This window comes from Polyergus mexicanus, unplaced genomic scaffold, assembly GCF_030449975.1.
Source record: "Polyergus mexicanus isolate NDT 795.1 unplaced genomic scaffold, iyPolMexi1.0 SCAF_4, whole genome shotgun sequence".
Taxonomy (NCBI): domain Eukaryota; kingdom Metazoa; phylum Arthropoda; class Insecta; order Hymenoptera; family Formicidae; genus Polyergus; species Polyergus mexicanus.
The window spans coordinates 6,129,532-6,144,891 of NW_027223324.1; the positions used below are offsets into that span (position 1 = coordinate 6,129,532).

Below are 15,360 nucleotides of genomic sequence, written 5' to 3' on the forward strand. Positions count from 1 at the left end.
CGTTTCGCAATATATTTACTTAATGTAGCGTTATTCCCTTCTCTTTTCTCTCGCATTCTCTCCTATCAAAATTTGACCATTAGTCTCGCAAGAAACAAGGAGTCGTATAATTTATTTATAATGTACTAGCTGGCGTTTTTTCCTCGCAAGCTCGGTATGCAGTTACGGATTTGTGAGATGGGCAAATATGGGTCAAATATGATTCATATCCTTAAAAACTCTTGAGACATCTAGAAAGGTACTGGTGAAGGTTTCATCAAAATCGGTTGTGTAGTTTTTACCTTAAATTAGAATATAGAACGTCGTATTTTTTTCCGGCTTCATGTACGTTCTTCTTTATTGCTCCGCTTCTAGACGTTGCAGTGCGATATATAGCCTATGTTACTCAAGAAAATCTAACCTATCCACCATTGAAAGATTTTTTCAAATCGGTTCAGTAGTTTCTAAGATTACCCCGAACAATGGAATAAACAAACTTTATCTCTTTATAATATAGTGTATATGTAGATAATTTTAATACTTGTGTCTCTTTGTAATAGTGTCCTAACAATAACATTGTGTTTATAATTTTATTTATTTTACATAATTCTTATAACTGTTCATCTCTCATCAATATATTCTGATGTGCCAAAGTACTCCTTGGAGAAAATAATTGAAAACGGAGTTATATCCTGCCAAATTTCTTCCTTCCTCTCAACATATCGTTCGCCCCTGCTATTTTAGCATCATTCTCGATCCTTTCACTTGGAAAAAAAAAAAAAAAAAAAAAAAAGTATAATCTCTTTCGACATACGTTAGCTGCATTGCTTTCCCTCTCTTTTCTCTTTCTTTCTCCGGACGCGTTCGCAAATACATATATGAATCTTGCGCGCAGACGACAGAGAACCGTCGTTGAGAATAGACATTATCGAAGGTCAACGCGCGCGAAGCGCATCCGTTGGATGCGAAAACGAGCGCGTGCGCGCGCATCAGTCGTCCGAGAGAGTAAATGCAAGCCCGTTTTCTTCATCCGCACTTTTTTCTTCACAAGCGACTTTCCCCACTTTTTCCCTCCAAACTGAATACCCGTACACTCACTTTATCGTAAACAATATATAATAAATTTGACATCATTATAAGGCCAATATTACATTTGTCGTACGACAAACTTTTTAAGCGCATTGATTAGCTAATTTCTAGAGACTCAAGATAGTTTCTATTTTGCAGCCAATCAATATGCTTAAAAAATTTATCGTACGGCAAACTTCTTTCGGTTTAGGCGATCAAACGCCATTATCTGTAGATATTTGTCATGCATCGTGACTATTGGTCAACAGGTTGAAATGTACACATCTATTATTTAATATTACCTAACCTGTTATTTATCTTCTTTTTTTTTCACAAGTGTCAAACAAGTAAGGCCGATATCACATTTGTCGTACGACAAACTTTTTAAGCGCATTGATTAGCTAATTTCTAGAGACTTAAGATAGTTTCTATTTTGCAGCCAATCAATATGCTTAAAAAGTTTGTCGTACGACAAATGTAATATCGGCCCTAAGACTGTCGAATCATTAGGTAGAGAGTTTTGATGCACAAGTATCTAGATAGATATTTGTTCAATGTAGTCACGCACGCACGCATGCACGAACGCATGCACGCAAAAGCAAAGTGTGGCCGAGTGAAGGTAGGCACAATCGGTAGAGGAGGGGGAAAGCAATAATCGGGCCAGTTCGGCTGAACGCGCAAGCGAAAAGAAAGGCGCGTGCTCGTTCTTTCTCTCTCTCCTATCTCTCCTTCTTTCTCTCTCTCCCTCTCTTCCTATGCGCTTCTTCTTCGACAGCATTTACATGTACTTATATTACCCACTCTATCGTTTATAGAAAACACACGCACGTGTCAAAACTTTTGAAAATATCGTTAGAATATTGTATTTCATCACTATATGTACATTTGGCGCGAACTTATTAAAAAATATCGCGTATCTTTTATTTATACTCTCTACTTCAATTTAATTTTTATCCGAGAAAGACAATAAATATTTCAACGATGATTATTCTTCTTCACAAAGATATTCAGTAAAGTTTCGTTTAAATCAGAGAAAATATATTTGCATAATTCTTTTAAAGGAGAATAGGTAATAACTACAGATGGATTGGATAAAACAAGGAAAATATGAAGGGGGGGCACGGAGGGGACGGAGGGGGCAGATTGTATGCGTGCGGCAAGCGGCGAGAAAAGAGCAAAGCACATAACATCTCCCGCTCTGGCACAAAGAAAGCGTACGCACGCACGCAGAAGACGCGGAATTCTCAGTCGCACGCATGCAACGCCGACGCCACCGCCGCTTCGAAAAGAACTCGTTACACGTACCCCGCGTAACGCGAATACGCGAGGCGCGCCAACTATCTCGGCTGGTTGGCTCGCTCGCTCGCGCGCGCGCGCGCGTAGTACACATGCAAGAAGCCATAATCATACACCGCACTAACCTGTCGGAGGCGACTTCACTCTCCTCTTGTTATCCCGTTCGGCGTCGTAATACCCGAAGTTGGCTGTTCGAGTATTTTCACTGCGCGGCCACAATGCGATCACCAAACTATTCACACTGCTTCTGTCTCAATTGTGCGTGTGTGTGTCTTTCTCTCTCTCTCTCTCTCTCTCTCTCTCTCTCTCTCTCTCTCTCTCTATCTTGCTGTTCCTTATCCTTTTCTCTCTCCTTCCTTGGCGCTCGCGCGCTGTCTTGTCTCTTTTTCTCTCCTTCTTCCTTTCGCTCTTTCTATCGTTTACTATCGCGATCTTCCCGAGTCTTTTTCGAAGATATATCTCTGCTTCGTGTCGTCAATTTTGCACAACGGTACGCGGCGGCGGCGGCGGCGGCGTCAGTCTACCGGGTGATCGCCGCCAGTCGGCACAATGTCGCGCGGATATACTGGCCACCAGGCGCACTACGGTCCTCCGTACGACCGTGCGTACGTATAGATCGCACACGGTTCGCGGTGCACGCGAACGAAACTCTCGCGTCTCCCGATTCACTACTTTCGACCCGATTCGTTAGTAACGCGCACAGACCTCCGCTACCTACGCTCCGAACTGCTCTCCCTTGCTGGAGGAAAATGGCGGCCCCCGGCCGCCCGAGTAACTCGCGCGCGCCGCCCGATGCCCGTCGTCACTGACCGAGCGCGGCCGAACATGCCCGATCGCGCCCGAACGCTAATGGCCGAACAACGCGACGCGACGCGATGCGACGCGTTCGATTCGTCGACAGATTCGCGCATGGAAACGGAATATAGCCGCACGATACCAAATAGTCAGCTTCATCTTGTTTCGCGTTATCACGCGAGACGCGATTATATATCAATGACCCTTCTATATCGATTAAAAATTGAAGATTTAAATTCTAATTTTTGTTTAATATTTTTTTCATCCCCGAAAATTGAGACCGAATTTTTATATATAATTTCATATGATCGAAATACAACCCCCATACAGCACAGAACATTGCCATTACATTGCAGCAATGTTACAATCTTGCAAGTTGCAATGTAATATTGTTGAGACATTATTGAAATATGGAATTGTAATATTTCATGAGAATATTACAGCAACATTTCAAAAACATTACAAAAAACAGTTTTTGATAATCGCTACTTCGTTCGTTTACCACTATGCGGCGCGCGTTGCGTTATCTATCCCGTATTTAAGTTTCAATCACGATATGGCTATATAAAGCTTGCAAAAAGCGGTTAGTAATATTAAAGGTATAATAACCCTCACAGCATCGAACATTGCAGTAAGATTATAGGGAGATTATAAACTTACATATTTTAATGATCGTGTATTACTGGTATATACCACTAATCTTATAATAAAATCTTACTTTATAATATTGTCGGAAGATCAATGGAACTTTATTTCAATATTTTAGCAACCTTACGCGCTATCATTTCACTTTTTACATATGCTGAAAATATTACAAAACTATGAAATATCGTTTAATATTAATAATTGAATTTGATATGCACGTTTCCATATATTCAAAATTATTATTTATTTAATATTTCATTAGAAATGTACTGCGCGCAATATTCCAAAAACTTTATGAAAAAATAGTATTCAGCCGCTAGTTCGTTTGTTTATCGCTGTGCGACGCGCGATGCATCCATTTGAATTTCAGTCATGAGAAGTATATAAAGCTTGCAAAGAGCAACTGGCAAAAAATTGAAAATATAATTATTTTTATCAGTTCAACATTATACTGATACAATCCCAATATAGGGAATTCAGATATTGGATTGATTGTTTCTTAAATTGGGCAGATAAATGTCTGAAAAAGTTTAAATCATCTATATTAAAAAAAATATATTTTTTCAATATTCCCAAAAATACACTAATAAATAGCCCGTTTTATATAATTTTATGAATTTTTTGCGAGATTTCATATTAAAGAAAAAAATAGTTTGAACTATTAAATTATTATTGAAAAAACGATTGAAAGCTATTGAAAACCAACAGTATTTAATCGTTTTTTGCTCATATAATATTTTTTTGCAAGGATTCCTTATTGAAAATAATATTAGAAAGTTTCTGGCATGTTGTATGATTATTAATACAACGTTACGCACAAGGTCTTTGGAATGTTAACGGGATGAATTTGGGCGAACATTTTCATGTTGCTGGGAGGTTAATGGCAGATTTATTAATCTCCGTGGAATGTTATTATCTTACAATTTAAGATGATTGGAACCTTATTGAGATGTTGATGTGCTATGAGGGAACTATTTTTATCAGATTAATTTGTCTGATACAATCCCAACACAGGAAATTCAGATATTGAATTGAGTGTTCAGAAATCGGACAAATAATTATCCGAAAAAAGTTAAAATTATCCGTTTATTATCTATTTAAGTTTAATGGAGTTTAATATTTATATAATCAAAATTTTAATTTTTATGAATTAAATATTAAATTATTTAATCATTATCAATTTCTTAAACTTGTAAATAATTTATAAAATAGCGATGTTAATTAGTTAACAGAAAATTATTTAATAGTTCCCATTTTTATATAAAAGCAAAAATTTGTTAATAATTTTTTAATATGCAAAATGCTTCAAATTTAATTTAGATAAACTTGGAGAATATATAAAGACATCCAAGAGAGACGAGAAAAAACTCGTTGTAATTGCGTAAATTCACAATCTTTTTTCTTATCTCTCTTGGATGTTTTTATATGTTCTCAAAGTTTATGTATTAAATTTGAAGCGTTTTGCATATTTGTAGCAATGTATTTAAATATTACAAGTACATTGCACCGTAACATTACTGTAGTCTTACATTGAAATATTTCTGTGGGCGGACATTTCAACGTTGCCGCAGGCTTGCAGTAACATTGCAGAAACATTTCGCAACTTCTATGCAATATTACAATGTTTCAATGTAAGATCTATGCAACGTTTTTGCAATCTTTCGGTGCTGTATGGGCACAGCGCACACATGAAATTATCATTTTGTTTTGAATTCCGTTGCGAATTATAGGTTAAAATAAATTTTATCTTACAAAATAAGATAAAGAAAAATAAGCAAAAAAATGTGATATGTAATATATATGTTTTAGATAATAAAAATTCTCACTACGTTTCCAAAATATATCACTCAGCTTCTTTCGCGAATCACTCAGTTATGGAGTGCTTATCTTTTATTGATATATAATTATTTAATGAGACATATTTATACTATGTTATCACAGTATGATTATTACGGCAAAGAAATGATTGATAATGTAGGAATTGGCAACGTCGCAAAAAACAGTTGATTTAATCTGGAAAAAATCACATTGCATTTGATTGCGTCCGATATTCTATATCATTATAGATATATATATAGTAATGCTAGTGTGTATTATTGTATAATAATAAAAATGGCTGTCTGTGGGCACGTGTGTACAAAATATATCCCATACAGCACCGAAAGATTGCAGAAACATTGCATAGATCTTGCATTGAAACATTGCATAGAAGTTGCGAAATGTTTCTGCAATGTTACTGCGAGCCTGCGGCAATGTTGAAATGTTCGCCCTTAGAAATATTACAATGTAAGATTACAGTAAAGTTACGGAGCAATGTATTTGTAATATTTAAATACATTGCTACAAATATGCAAAACGCTTCAAATTTAATAGATAAACTTTGAGAATATATAAAGACATTCAAGAGAGATAAGAAAAAAAGATTGTAAATTTACGCAAATACAACGAGTTTTTTCTCGTCTCTCTTGAATATCTTTATATATATTCTTAAAGTTTATCTATTTAAATCTGAAGTATCCTGCATATTAAAAAATTATTATCAACTTTTTGATTTTATATAGGAATGGAAACTATTAAACAGTTTTCTGTTATCTAATTAATATTTTATAAATGATTTACATGTTTAAGAAATTGAAAATGATTTAAAAAATTCATAAAAGTTAAAATTTTATTTATATAAATATTAGACTCTATTTTACATCTTAAGGAAACAATAAACGGATAATTTTAATTTTTTCAGACATTATTTGTCAGATTTCTGAATAATCAGTCCAATATCTGAATTCCCTGTGTTGGGACCGCATCAGATAAATTAAACTAATAAAAATAGTTATATCTTTAATCTTACTATTCGCTTTTTGCAATCTTTATATGTTGATATAATCATCATGACTGCAATTTAAATGCAGGTTAGATAATATAATACGCGCCACATAGCGGTAAACGGACGAACTAGCGATTATCGAAAATTGTTTTTTGTAATGCTTTTGGAATATTGCTGTAACATTCTCATTAAATATTACGATTACATATTCCAATAATGTTTCAACAATATTACATTGCAACTTGCAAGATTATAACATTACTGCAATGTATTTGCAAAATGTTCTGTGCTGTATGGGATTGTAATAGCAAAAGCGATTACATCCGATATCCAATATATGTATATAATGTACGTAATAAAATGCCTATGTATTTTATTGTATAATAATAAAAATATGATCGCGTATGTGTGTGCGTGCGTGCGTGTTGTGTGTACGCGCGCGCAAAATGTACGCGCACTTAACGCGCACAGCACAAGTGATTCGTCCATTTTTATCCACAATTATATAAAGTCATATTATTTTTAGTATTTGAAAATAATTTCTAATTTAGTGTTCAATGCATATCTTCTATTGCGTCTGATATCCGATATATATATATATATATATATATATATATATATATATATATATATATATATATATACATAATAAAATACTTGTGTCTATTATTGTTGTATAATAATAAAAATGACTATGTATATAAATAATGTAATGTAAGAGCGAAAATGATCAATCTATTTAACGAAAATGTCTATTTTATATATATTGCAATATCCAATAGGGGTTAATGTATATTTTTTAAGATTTTCTAACGCTAGTTTTGTTTCTAAATAATTTTATTTTATTGTTTGATGAAATACCGATGATAAAAACGCAAAATAGAAGAAAATTAGTGTATATCACTGTATATACAAAAGAATCGATAATAATCTGTGAAATACATTATATGTGATTTAAAAAAATCTAATAAACTATATTAATAATACAAAATGCAAATGTCTTGATTGAACATACATCCATCCATTCTCACATATCTTATCATGTCGCATACTTCTTTCCTATAATTATATATTATTTTGATACAATTTTGCCGATTTTTTTGTCCTTGGAATTTTTGAAACTGCATTTCTTGAAATCAAATATCAGAAGAACATGATCAGCAAAGAGATGGCAGAAAGTAAAATCTCAAGATGCGCGAAAATTTGAAGTTTCGAAATCCGCAAAAGTATCAGAACATAATCAGCAAGAAAATGGCGTATCAAGAGAACATAATCAGCAAAGAGGTGGCATATCAAGAAAATATATAATCAGCAAAGAAATGGCACAAGGTAAAATTTTAAAAAGCGCAAAAATTTGAAGAAGCTTTGAGAGAGAGAGAGAGAGAGAGAGAAATCCGCAAAAATATCAGAAGAATACCATCAGCAAATAGCCCAATACTCTGCTACTTGGGAGGTGGCGTGTCAGAAGAACATAATCAGCGAGGAAGTGGCACAAACTAAAATTTTTAAAAACGTCAGCATTTGAAGCTTTGAAATCTGCAAAAGTATCAGGAGAACATAATCAGCAAAGAGGTGGCTCACAATTAGATTAAGATTTCAAGGAGCGCGGAAATTCGAAACTTTGAAATCCGCAAAAGTATTGTTTTTTTTTTTTTTTGAAAAGGAAGAGAAAAATGTAGTATGCATCTGGTCAGTCCGATGGGATATACATGGAACTCACATCCGCTAAAAAATTTTTCCTGTGGAATTAACTTTTGGCCTCCTGCCGATACTTACACAAATTAAAATTTTGAGATATCGTGAACTTAATAGACAAGACAGGTAATACAAATAAAAACTTCAAAAAATGAAATTTTAAAAACTACAATTTTATTTTCTTTTCTCATTTACAATATAGTGAAAATTATTATATGTAAAAATTAATTGTTCTTACAACTCATCTTACAAATAATTTCTATATAACTTATATATATAAATATATATTGAATATACTTTAGTAAGCAAAATGCACGCAATTTGCCAGCAGCTTAGCAACAGATTTACTCAGAAGTTGCTAGGAAATTGGCATCTCTGTTATGTCCGCATTAGGCTTATGATTTACTAACAGCGCCTCATAGAATCTGATAAATTGTCGGCAAAAACCGAGCAAAATTTGCGTGTGCATAATCTGACGGCAGATTGGCTGATTGGCAGCAGAAACCAAACAGAATCTACAGTTTATTATGAAATATTACAAAATTAACTCTTATTTGAAATAATATAATTTATTCGATTATTGCTTTGCGGCGTGCTATTCACTATCTATATCTGTATTCAAGTTCATCACATGAGCATTAATAAAGCGTGCAATTTTTAATTTTAGCGTTTTCGAATGAACGGATTTTAATTAGGATCAATTAATCACTATTTTACTATGAATTCAAACCTTTTATTAGCAGAGACGATGCAATGACGTCATTAATCAACCTTGGGTCGATCAAACTTGCTTCATTCGAAAACGCTATTTGATAATTTCTGATTTAACCCTCGGACGGGCGCGTGGGATGTAAAAGCTACATCCCAGTTAGTTTAGCAAAATCGCGAGATTTTTACCGTTTACTGAAGAAGTCTTTTTTTATTGAAATTGAAATTTTTTTCATACTCTTCAAAAATTACATTAAAAAAATGTCTGAAGATTCATAAAATCGAAGAGGAAAGTGAAAACTTTTTCCTCATTAATATTTACGAGAAAAATACTCTGGAATGTAGCCTACACGACCTGCTTCGCAAATTTTGACGCACCCATCCAACGATTAAGGACTGTTATACAAGCTGCTCTAAATAATTCAAATCACAAAGATAAGTTTTATAACTTGAGAAGTATAATAGATAAAGTAATGGATATACTCTCTTGGATAAAACATAAGCCTTATATTACATTTGTCGTACGACAAATTTTTTAAGCATACTGATTGGCTGCAAAATAGGAAATTTCTTGAGTCTCTAGAAATTAGCTAATCAATGCGCTTAAAAAGTTCGCCATATGACAAATGTAATATTACCCTTATTCTGTGCTGAATGTGACACAAAATTATCAAAATGATCACATAACAATATCGCAAAAAAAAGAAAAAATAATGAATAGAGCAACTGATGGATATCTGTGATTCATACTGTGTAGAGTTATTCTAATTTTATTGAAATTTAATTTGAATGTTGATATGTAAATTTATTCTATTTTTGTGCTGTTTTATTCTATTCAAATTTTAAAACATTTTACATTTTTATAAACATAATAAGACATATTGTAAAATATATATATTGATAAATTTTTACTACCATTGAATTTAAGATAAGTCTCACTTTATATATAATATAGCCTCATTACTTATATAATTGAAATAGATTGAAATTTATATAAAATTTATGAATTTTACTTGCACATAGAGGTAAAAGATAGAGATAAAAAAACAAGTAATAAAACTTATAATTAATTTATCATTTTAATAACTGACGTTTATCCAAATTTACAATTCTCCATAATATTGTTAACAAAAATCAATTTACACTGTGAATATTGCAAGATGGCGTTTATTCATTTACAACACTTGATGATTCCGACGATTCACAAACAATATTCGATAGAAATAGACATTTTACTGACAAACGCCTTACTCTTACTCTATCATATTTCTATTTCATCTAAATAATTATTTAGCGACACTTTACGCTTTTGCAGCGAGAGCTTCAAGATCTTTGATGCATTGTTGAAGGGTTGCCTTCTCCTGATCGGGAGTGATGGCTTTCAATACTCCGTTCACAATCCATTGTACCATATGCTTCTGTGCGATTCGTCGTTCGAGATTTTGTATTTGCACTTGGTAGTCGAGACGCTTCTTCACCTGTAAGCAAGCAAATAAAATTTCTTATATATATTTTCTTCTTTTTCTTGTGAAACTTAGTATAAAAATGTATTGTTATACCATATTCAATTAAATTATAAAAAAAATTTATGAAATTTACTTAATTTAACAAGTTAACAATTATAATGTCTGAGCAAAAATTATTACATTCTTTTTAATAATAAGATTAGTATGTGAGAAATTTAAACAACTATTGTAATTTTAAGCTTTGCTCTAATTATAAATAAAAAAGTAAATCTATTGTTATATTTTTGTCTATAATTATTTTATTAGTTTATATTCTATTATACACAAAAAAATTGTTATACCTCTTGATAGACTTGCACCAAACGTTCCCTGTAAGTTGCTTCCAGTTGCATTTTAATATTCTCTTTTTTAATTTCCATTATCATTTTCTGGCCATCTAGGCTCCATTGCTCTTTTTTCTCTTGTGTAATTGAGTCCTCATATTGAGCTATTTGGCTGTTTCTAGATTCGTCAAGATGATCATTGTATTTATCTACTTCCTTGTCCAAGTATTCAGCTACTTTTGGACCAAGCATTTTTACACCTGCTATATATATTATTAACAGAGACAAACTATTATAATATTCATGATCCATAATATAAAACTCTTTTGAACATAAATAAGTGCCCACAGTTATAGCAAATACGTATGGCCCTGAAAATAAAACATACAACAATAATTAGTGATGACAGAAAAATACCATGTCATTTTATGCAGGATATGATATATAGAGACATAATAAAAAAAGAAACAATTTCTTTCAAAAATAAATACGAATCTATGCATTCAAGTTTTTCATACATATGTTTACTTTGTAAAAGAAATGATTAAAAAATTAAAAATGATTTAATATTATCTTTTATATTTTGCGAGCTTGGATAGTTTTCAACAATCTTATACAATATCATTTAAAAGAGAAATTAATTAAAAATAATTTAAATTATAAAAATTGTATGTAAAATATTAAGCTTATCTTTATTGTTCTTAATATAATATCTTAAATATTCTTTTCTATATTGTTAAAGCAAGATTCATACTTTATAACAACAAATCAAGTTTACTTGCAACATTTAAAAAAAAAAAAAAATATATGAAGTTAATTTACCATTTTGACAATAGATTATGTAACTCTTATATATAATAATTTTAAATCATTTCGGATTATTTTATTGCAAATATAAAACTTTATATAAAAGAAAGTATTGTCCTAGATTTTTTCAATGTAAACTTATACAAGAAATTATTCATTTCGTGATTATAAAGAAACTTTCACATATCCAATATAAAAATTTATATATGAATTACTTCAAATCAGATATTCAATTATCATCATACAATAAGAGTAATGCATACCTGATGCACCAGTTTTTGAATAGAAAGCTTGGAACCATTCCTCAGGTATGAATCCATGCCTAACTGGAGATGGATCAATCAAACGTTTGGGACGAGTAGGTTCTATGGCTACTGAAGAAGCGCTTTGCGATCCACGCATAGCCATTGGTAATAATTGAGCTAAATTAAAGAGAGAAAGAGAGAGAGAAAGAGAAAAACAATATTATCACAAGAAATATATTTATTCTACCTATAAGCCATTATACTTTTTACATTGAAAATATAAATTTAAGATTGAATTTTTTGTGTGGCATATATAGACATAGAAACATAAGAAAGAAAAATTGCATACAATGGTACAAAAAAGATGTAATGTGTTGAAAAGAACAAAAATTTCGATAACTTTTCATAGGAAAAATATGGGCAATGTAACATAAACAAAATTGCTCATGAAAAAGCTTAAAAATTTTACTTTACAGAAAAAAAAATAGACTTAAACGCGTTACACATTTTTATATATACGTATAATTAATAAATTATAATATATGAGCTTAGTTTTTAGTAAATATCGTGAGAAAATGTAAATGTAGTGCGGAATTGCCATTACATAATAGAAAATGTCAACTTCGTAACCAATTCATTTATTTCCTGTATTGATCGAATTCGCTTCTCAGGTTGGAATAATTTGTAAAAATGCAATGGCGAGAAATAATGAATTGACATTTACCATTGCGAAGAGCCAATCTCGATAGCATTTTTTTACCAAATGTCTGTAACCACGTTCACGATATTAGCCACAACTTATTACAACCTATAGCTAACATCATGATCAAAAAGATAGATAATGGCAGATTCACAGATTGCGATTCATATCATGCAGCATTTTCAATACTTTACCAAGGATGTGTTCTGATTGACGCTACAAAAGTTCGAATCGTTCAATTGACCAATCACAAAAGTACAAAATATTTCTTGCTCTGAGCCGCGTTCGAGAACATTATCCGTATGCACACGAGCGTCATTCTATCTTTGTTCAATTTTTAATAAATAACAAAGATAAAACGACGCTCGGTGCACACCAGCGCACACGGCTGATGCTCGAACACGTTGAACTATGGCTGCGATCGAGAAGACGCTAGAGATGCTTCGAAGCGTTTGGTTGACCAATCAGGACACAAAGAATAAAGATTTCTTTGTTCTGATTGGTTAATGCAACGCCTCGAAGCATTTCTAGCATCTTCCCGCGCGACCGCAACCTATATACCATACTGGAACGCGCACAATTATGGTCCCACCACTACTACCGCGGCCACTAAAGGATAGCTGCACCTTTTCGGATCTGTCTCTTTTTACCGTGAACTACCATGACTGAAAACATCGTCCTGCCACGCAATCACACCAAATCACACGCGATCTTTAATACCAGGCAAATATTTATTTCTATGCTAGATGGTTGAAAACGTTAAGAAGCAGAGAATTAAAATAAATATGAAAAATGGTAAAGTGTATCTTAAAAAACTGCACATCAAACTATGATAATGGTTTTAGAACGGATAGTACATCTAGTCACGTAGTCGACGTAGTTAGATAGACAAGAACAGATTTGAGAAGCGACAACTCTCGCAGTCCCACATTTTTGGCTGCCAATCAGCAGAGCCATGCGCGTTCCAGTATGGTATATAGTTCAGTGGTTTCAATATATGACTTAGGGCGGTATTACATTTGTCGTACGACAAATCTTTTAAGCGTATTGATTAGCTAATTTCTAGAGACTCGAGAAAGTTTCTATTTTGCAGCCAATCAATATTCTTAAAAAGTTTGTCGTATCAACAAATGTAATATCGGCCTTCAGCTGTGGTCGAGAAGATGCTAGAGATGCTTCGAAGCATTGCATTAACCAATTAGAATAAAGAAATCTTTACTCTCTTTGCTCTGATTGGTCAAACAAACACTTCGAAGCATTTCTAGCGTCTTTTCGAGCAGCTTTAACCTTCTTTTATATAACCCTAAGGCGGCGTTTACAATAGAGATTTTAAGCCCTAAGCTTTAAGAAATTGACCAATCACAGTCAAGTATGAGAGAAATACTCGACTGTGATTGGTCAATTTCTTAAGGCTTATGGCTTAAAATCTCTATTGTAGACGCCGCATAAGGCTGATATTACATTTGTCGTACGACAAATTTTCAAGCGCATTGATTAGCTAATTTCTAGGGACTCGAGAAAGTTTCTATTTTCCAGCCAATCAATATTCTTAAAAAGTTTATCGTATCATCAAATGTAATATCGGCTTTAAGCTGTGGTCGAGAAGATGCTAGAGATGCTTCGAAGCATTGCATTAACCAATTAGAATAAAGAAATCTTTACTCTCTTTGCTCTGATTGGTCAATCAAACACTTCGAAGCATTTCTAGCATCTTTTCGACCGCAGCTTTAACCTTCTTTTATATAACCCTAATGCGGCGTTTACAATAGAGATTTTAAGCCCTAAGCTTTAAGAAATTGACCAATCACAGTCAAGTATGAGAAGAATACTCGACTGTGATTGGTCAATTTCTTAAGGCTTATGGCTTAAAATCTCTATTGTAGACGCCGCATAAGGCTGATATTACATTTGCGTACGACAAATTTTCAAGCGCATTGATTAGCTAATTTCTAGGGACTCGAGAAAGTTTCTATTTTCCAGCCAATCAATATTCTTAAAAAGTTTGTCGTATCAACAAATGTAATATCGGCCTTCAGCTGTGGTCGAGAAGATGCTAGAGATGCTTCGAAGCATTGCATTAACCAATCAGAATAAAGAAATCTTTACTCTCTTTGCTCTGATTGGTCAATCAAACACTTCGAAGCATTTCTAGCGTCTTTTCGACCGCAGCTTTAACCTTCTTTTATATAACCCTAAGGCGGCGTTTACAATAGAGATTTTAAGCCCTAAGCTTTAAGAAATTGACCAATCACAGTCAAGTATGAGAAGAATATTCGACTGTGATTGGTCAATTTCTTAAGGCTTATGGCTTAAAATCTCTATTGTAGACGTCGCATAAGGCTGATATTACATTTGCGTACGACAAATTTTCAAGCGCATTGATTAGCTAATTTCTAGGGACTCGAAAAAGTTTCTATTTTCCAGCCAATCAATATTCTTAAAAAGTTTGTCGTATCATCAAATGTAATATCGGCCTTAAGCTGTGGTCGAGAAGATGCTAGAGATGCTTCGAAGCATTGCATTAACCAATTAGAATAAAGAAATCTTTACTCTCTTTGCTCTGATTGGTCAATCGAATACTTCGAAGCATTTCTAGCGTCTTTTCGACCGCAGCTTTAACCTTCTTTTATATAACCCTAAGGCGGCGTTTACAATAGAGATTTTAAGCCCTAAGCTTTAAGAAATTGACCAATCACAGTCAAGTATGAGAAGAATACTCGACTGTGATTGGTCAATTTCTTAAGGCTTATGGCTTAAAATCTCTATTGTAGACGCCGCATAAGGCTGATATTACATTTGCGTACGACAA

At 33.0% G+C, this 15,360-nt stretch overlaps 2 protein-coding genes across 2 annotated transcripts in view; both read right to left on the minus strand.

Moving 5' to 3' along the window:
* Positions 1 to 3,121, minus strand: part of Ctbp (C-terminal binding protein) — a 37,398-nt gene extending 34,277 nt beyond the window's left edge. Inside the window, exon 1 of the mRNA XM_070294143.1 lies at positions 2,469 to 3,121. The gene's annotated coding sequence lies outside the window, so the exon portion shown is untranslated. The remainder of the gene's footprint in view (positions 1 to 2,468) is intronic.
* Positions 3,122 to 10,162: 7,041 nt separating this feature from the next.
* Atpsynb (ATP synthase subunit b, mitochondrial) lies at positions 10,163 to 12,679 on the minus strand. Its single transcript, XM_070294515.1, has 4 exons — positions 12,576 to 12,679; positions 11,870 to 12,028; positions 10,818 to 11,170; positions 10,163 to 10,488 (listed from the first exon to the last, which is right to left on the minus strand). The coding sequence occupies exons 1-4, from the start codon at positions 12,601 to 12,603 to the stop codon at positions 10,312 to 10,314; spliced, it is 717 nt and encodes a 238-aa protein (XP_070150616.1). The 5' UTR covers positions 12,604 to 12,679; the 3' UTR covers positions 10,163 to 10,311.
* Between the last annotated feature and the right edge of the window lie 2,681 nt (positions 12,680 to 15,360).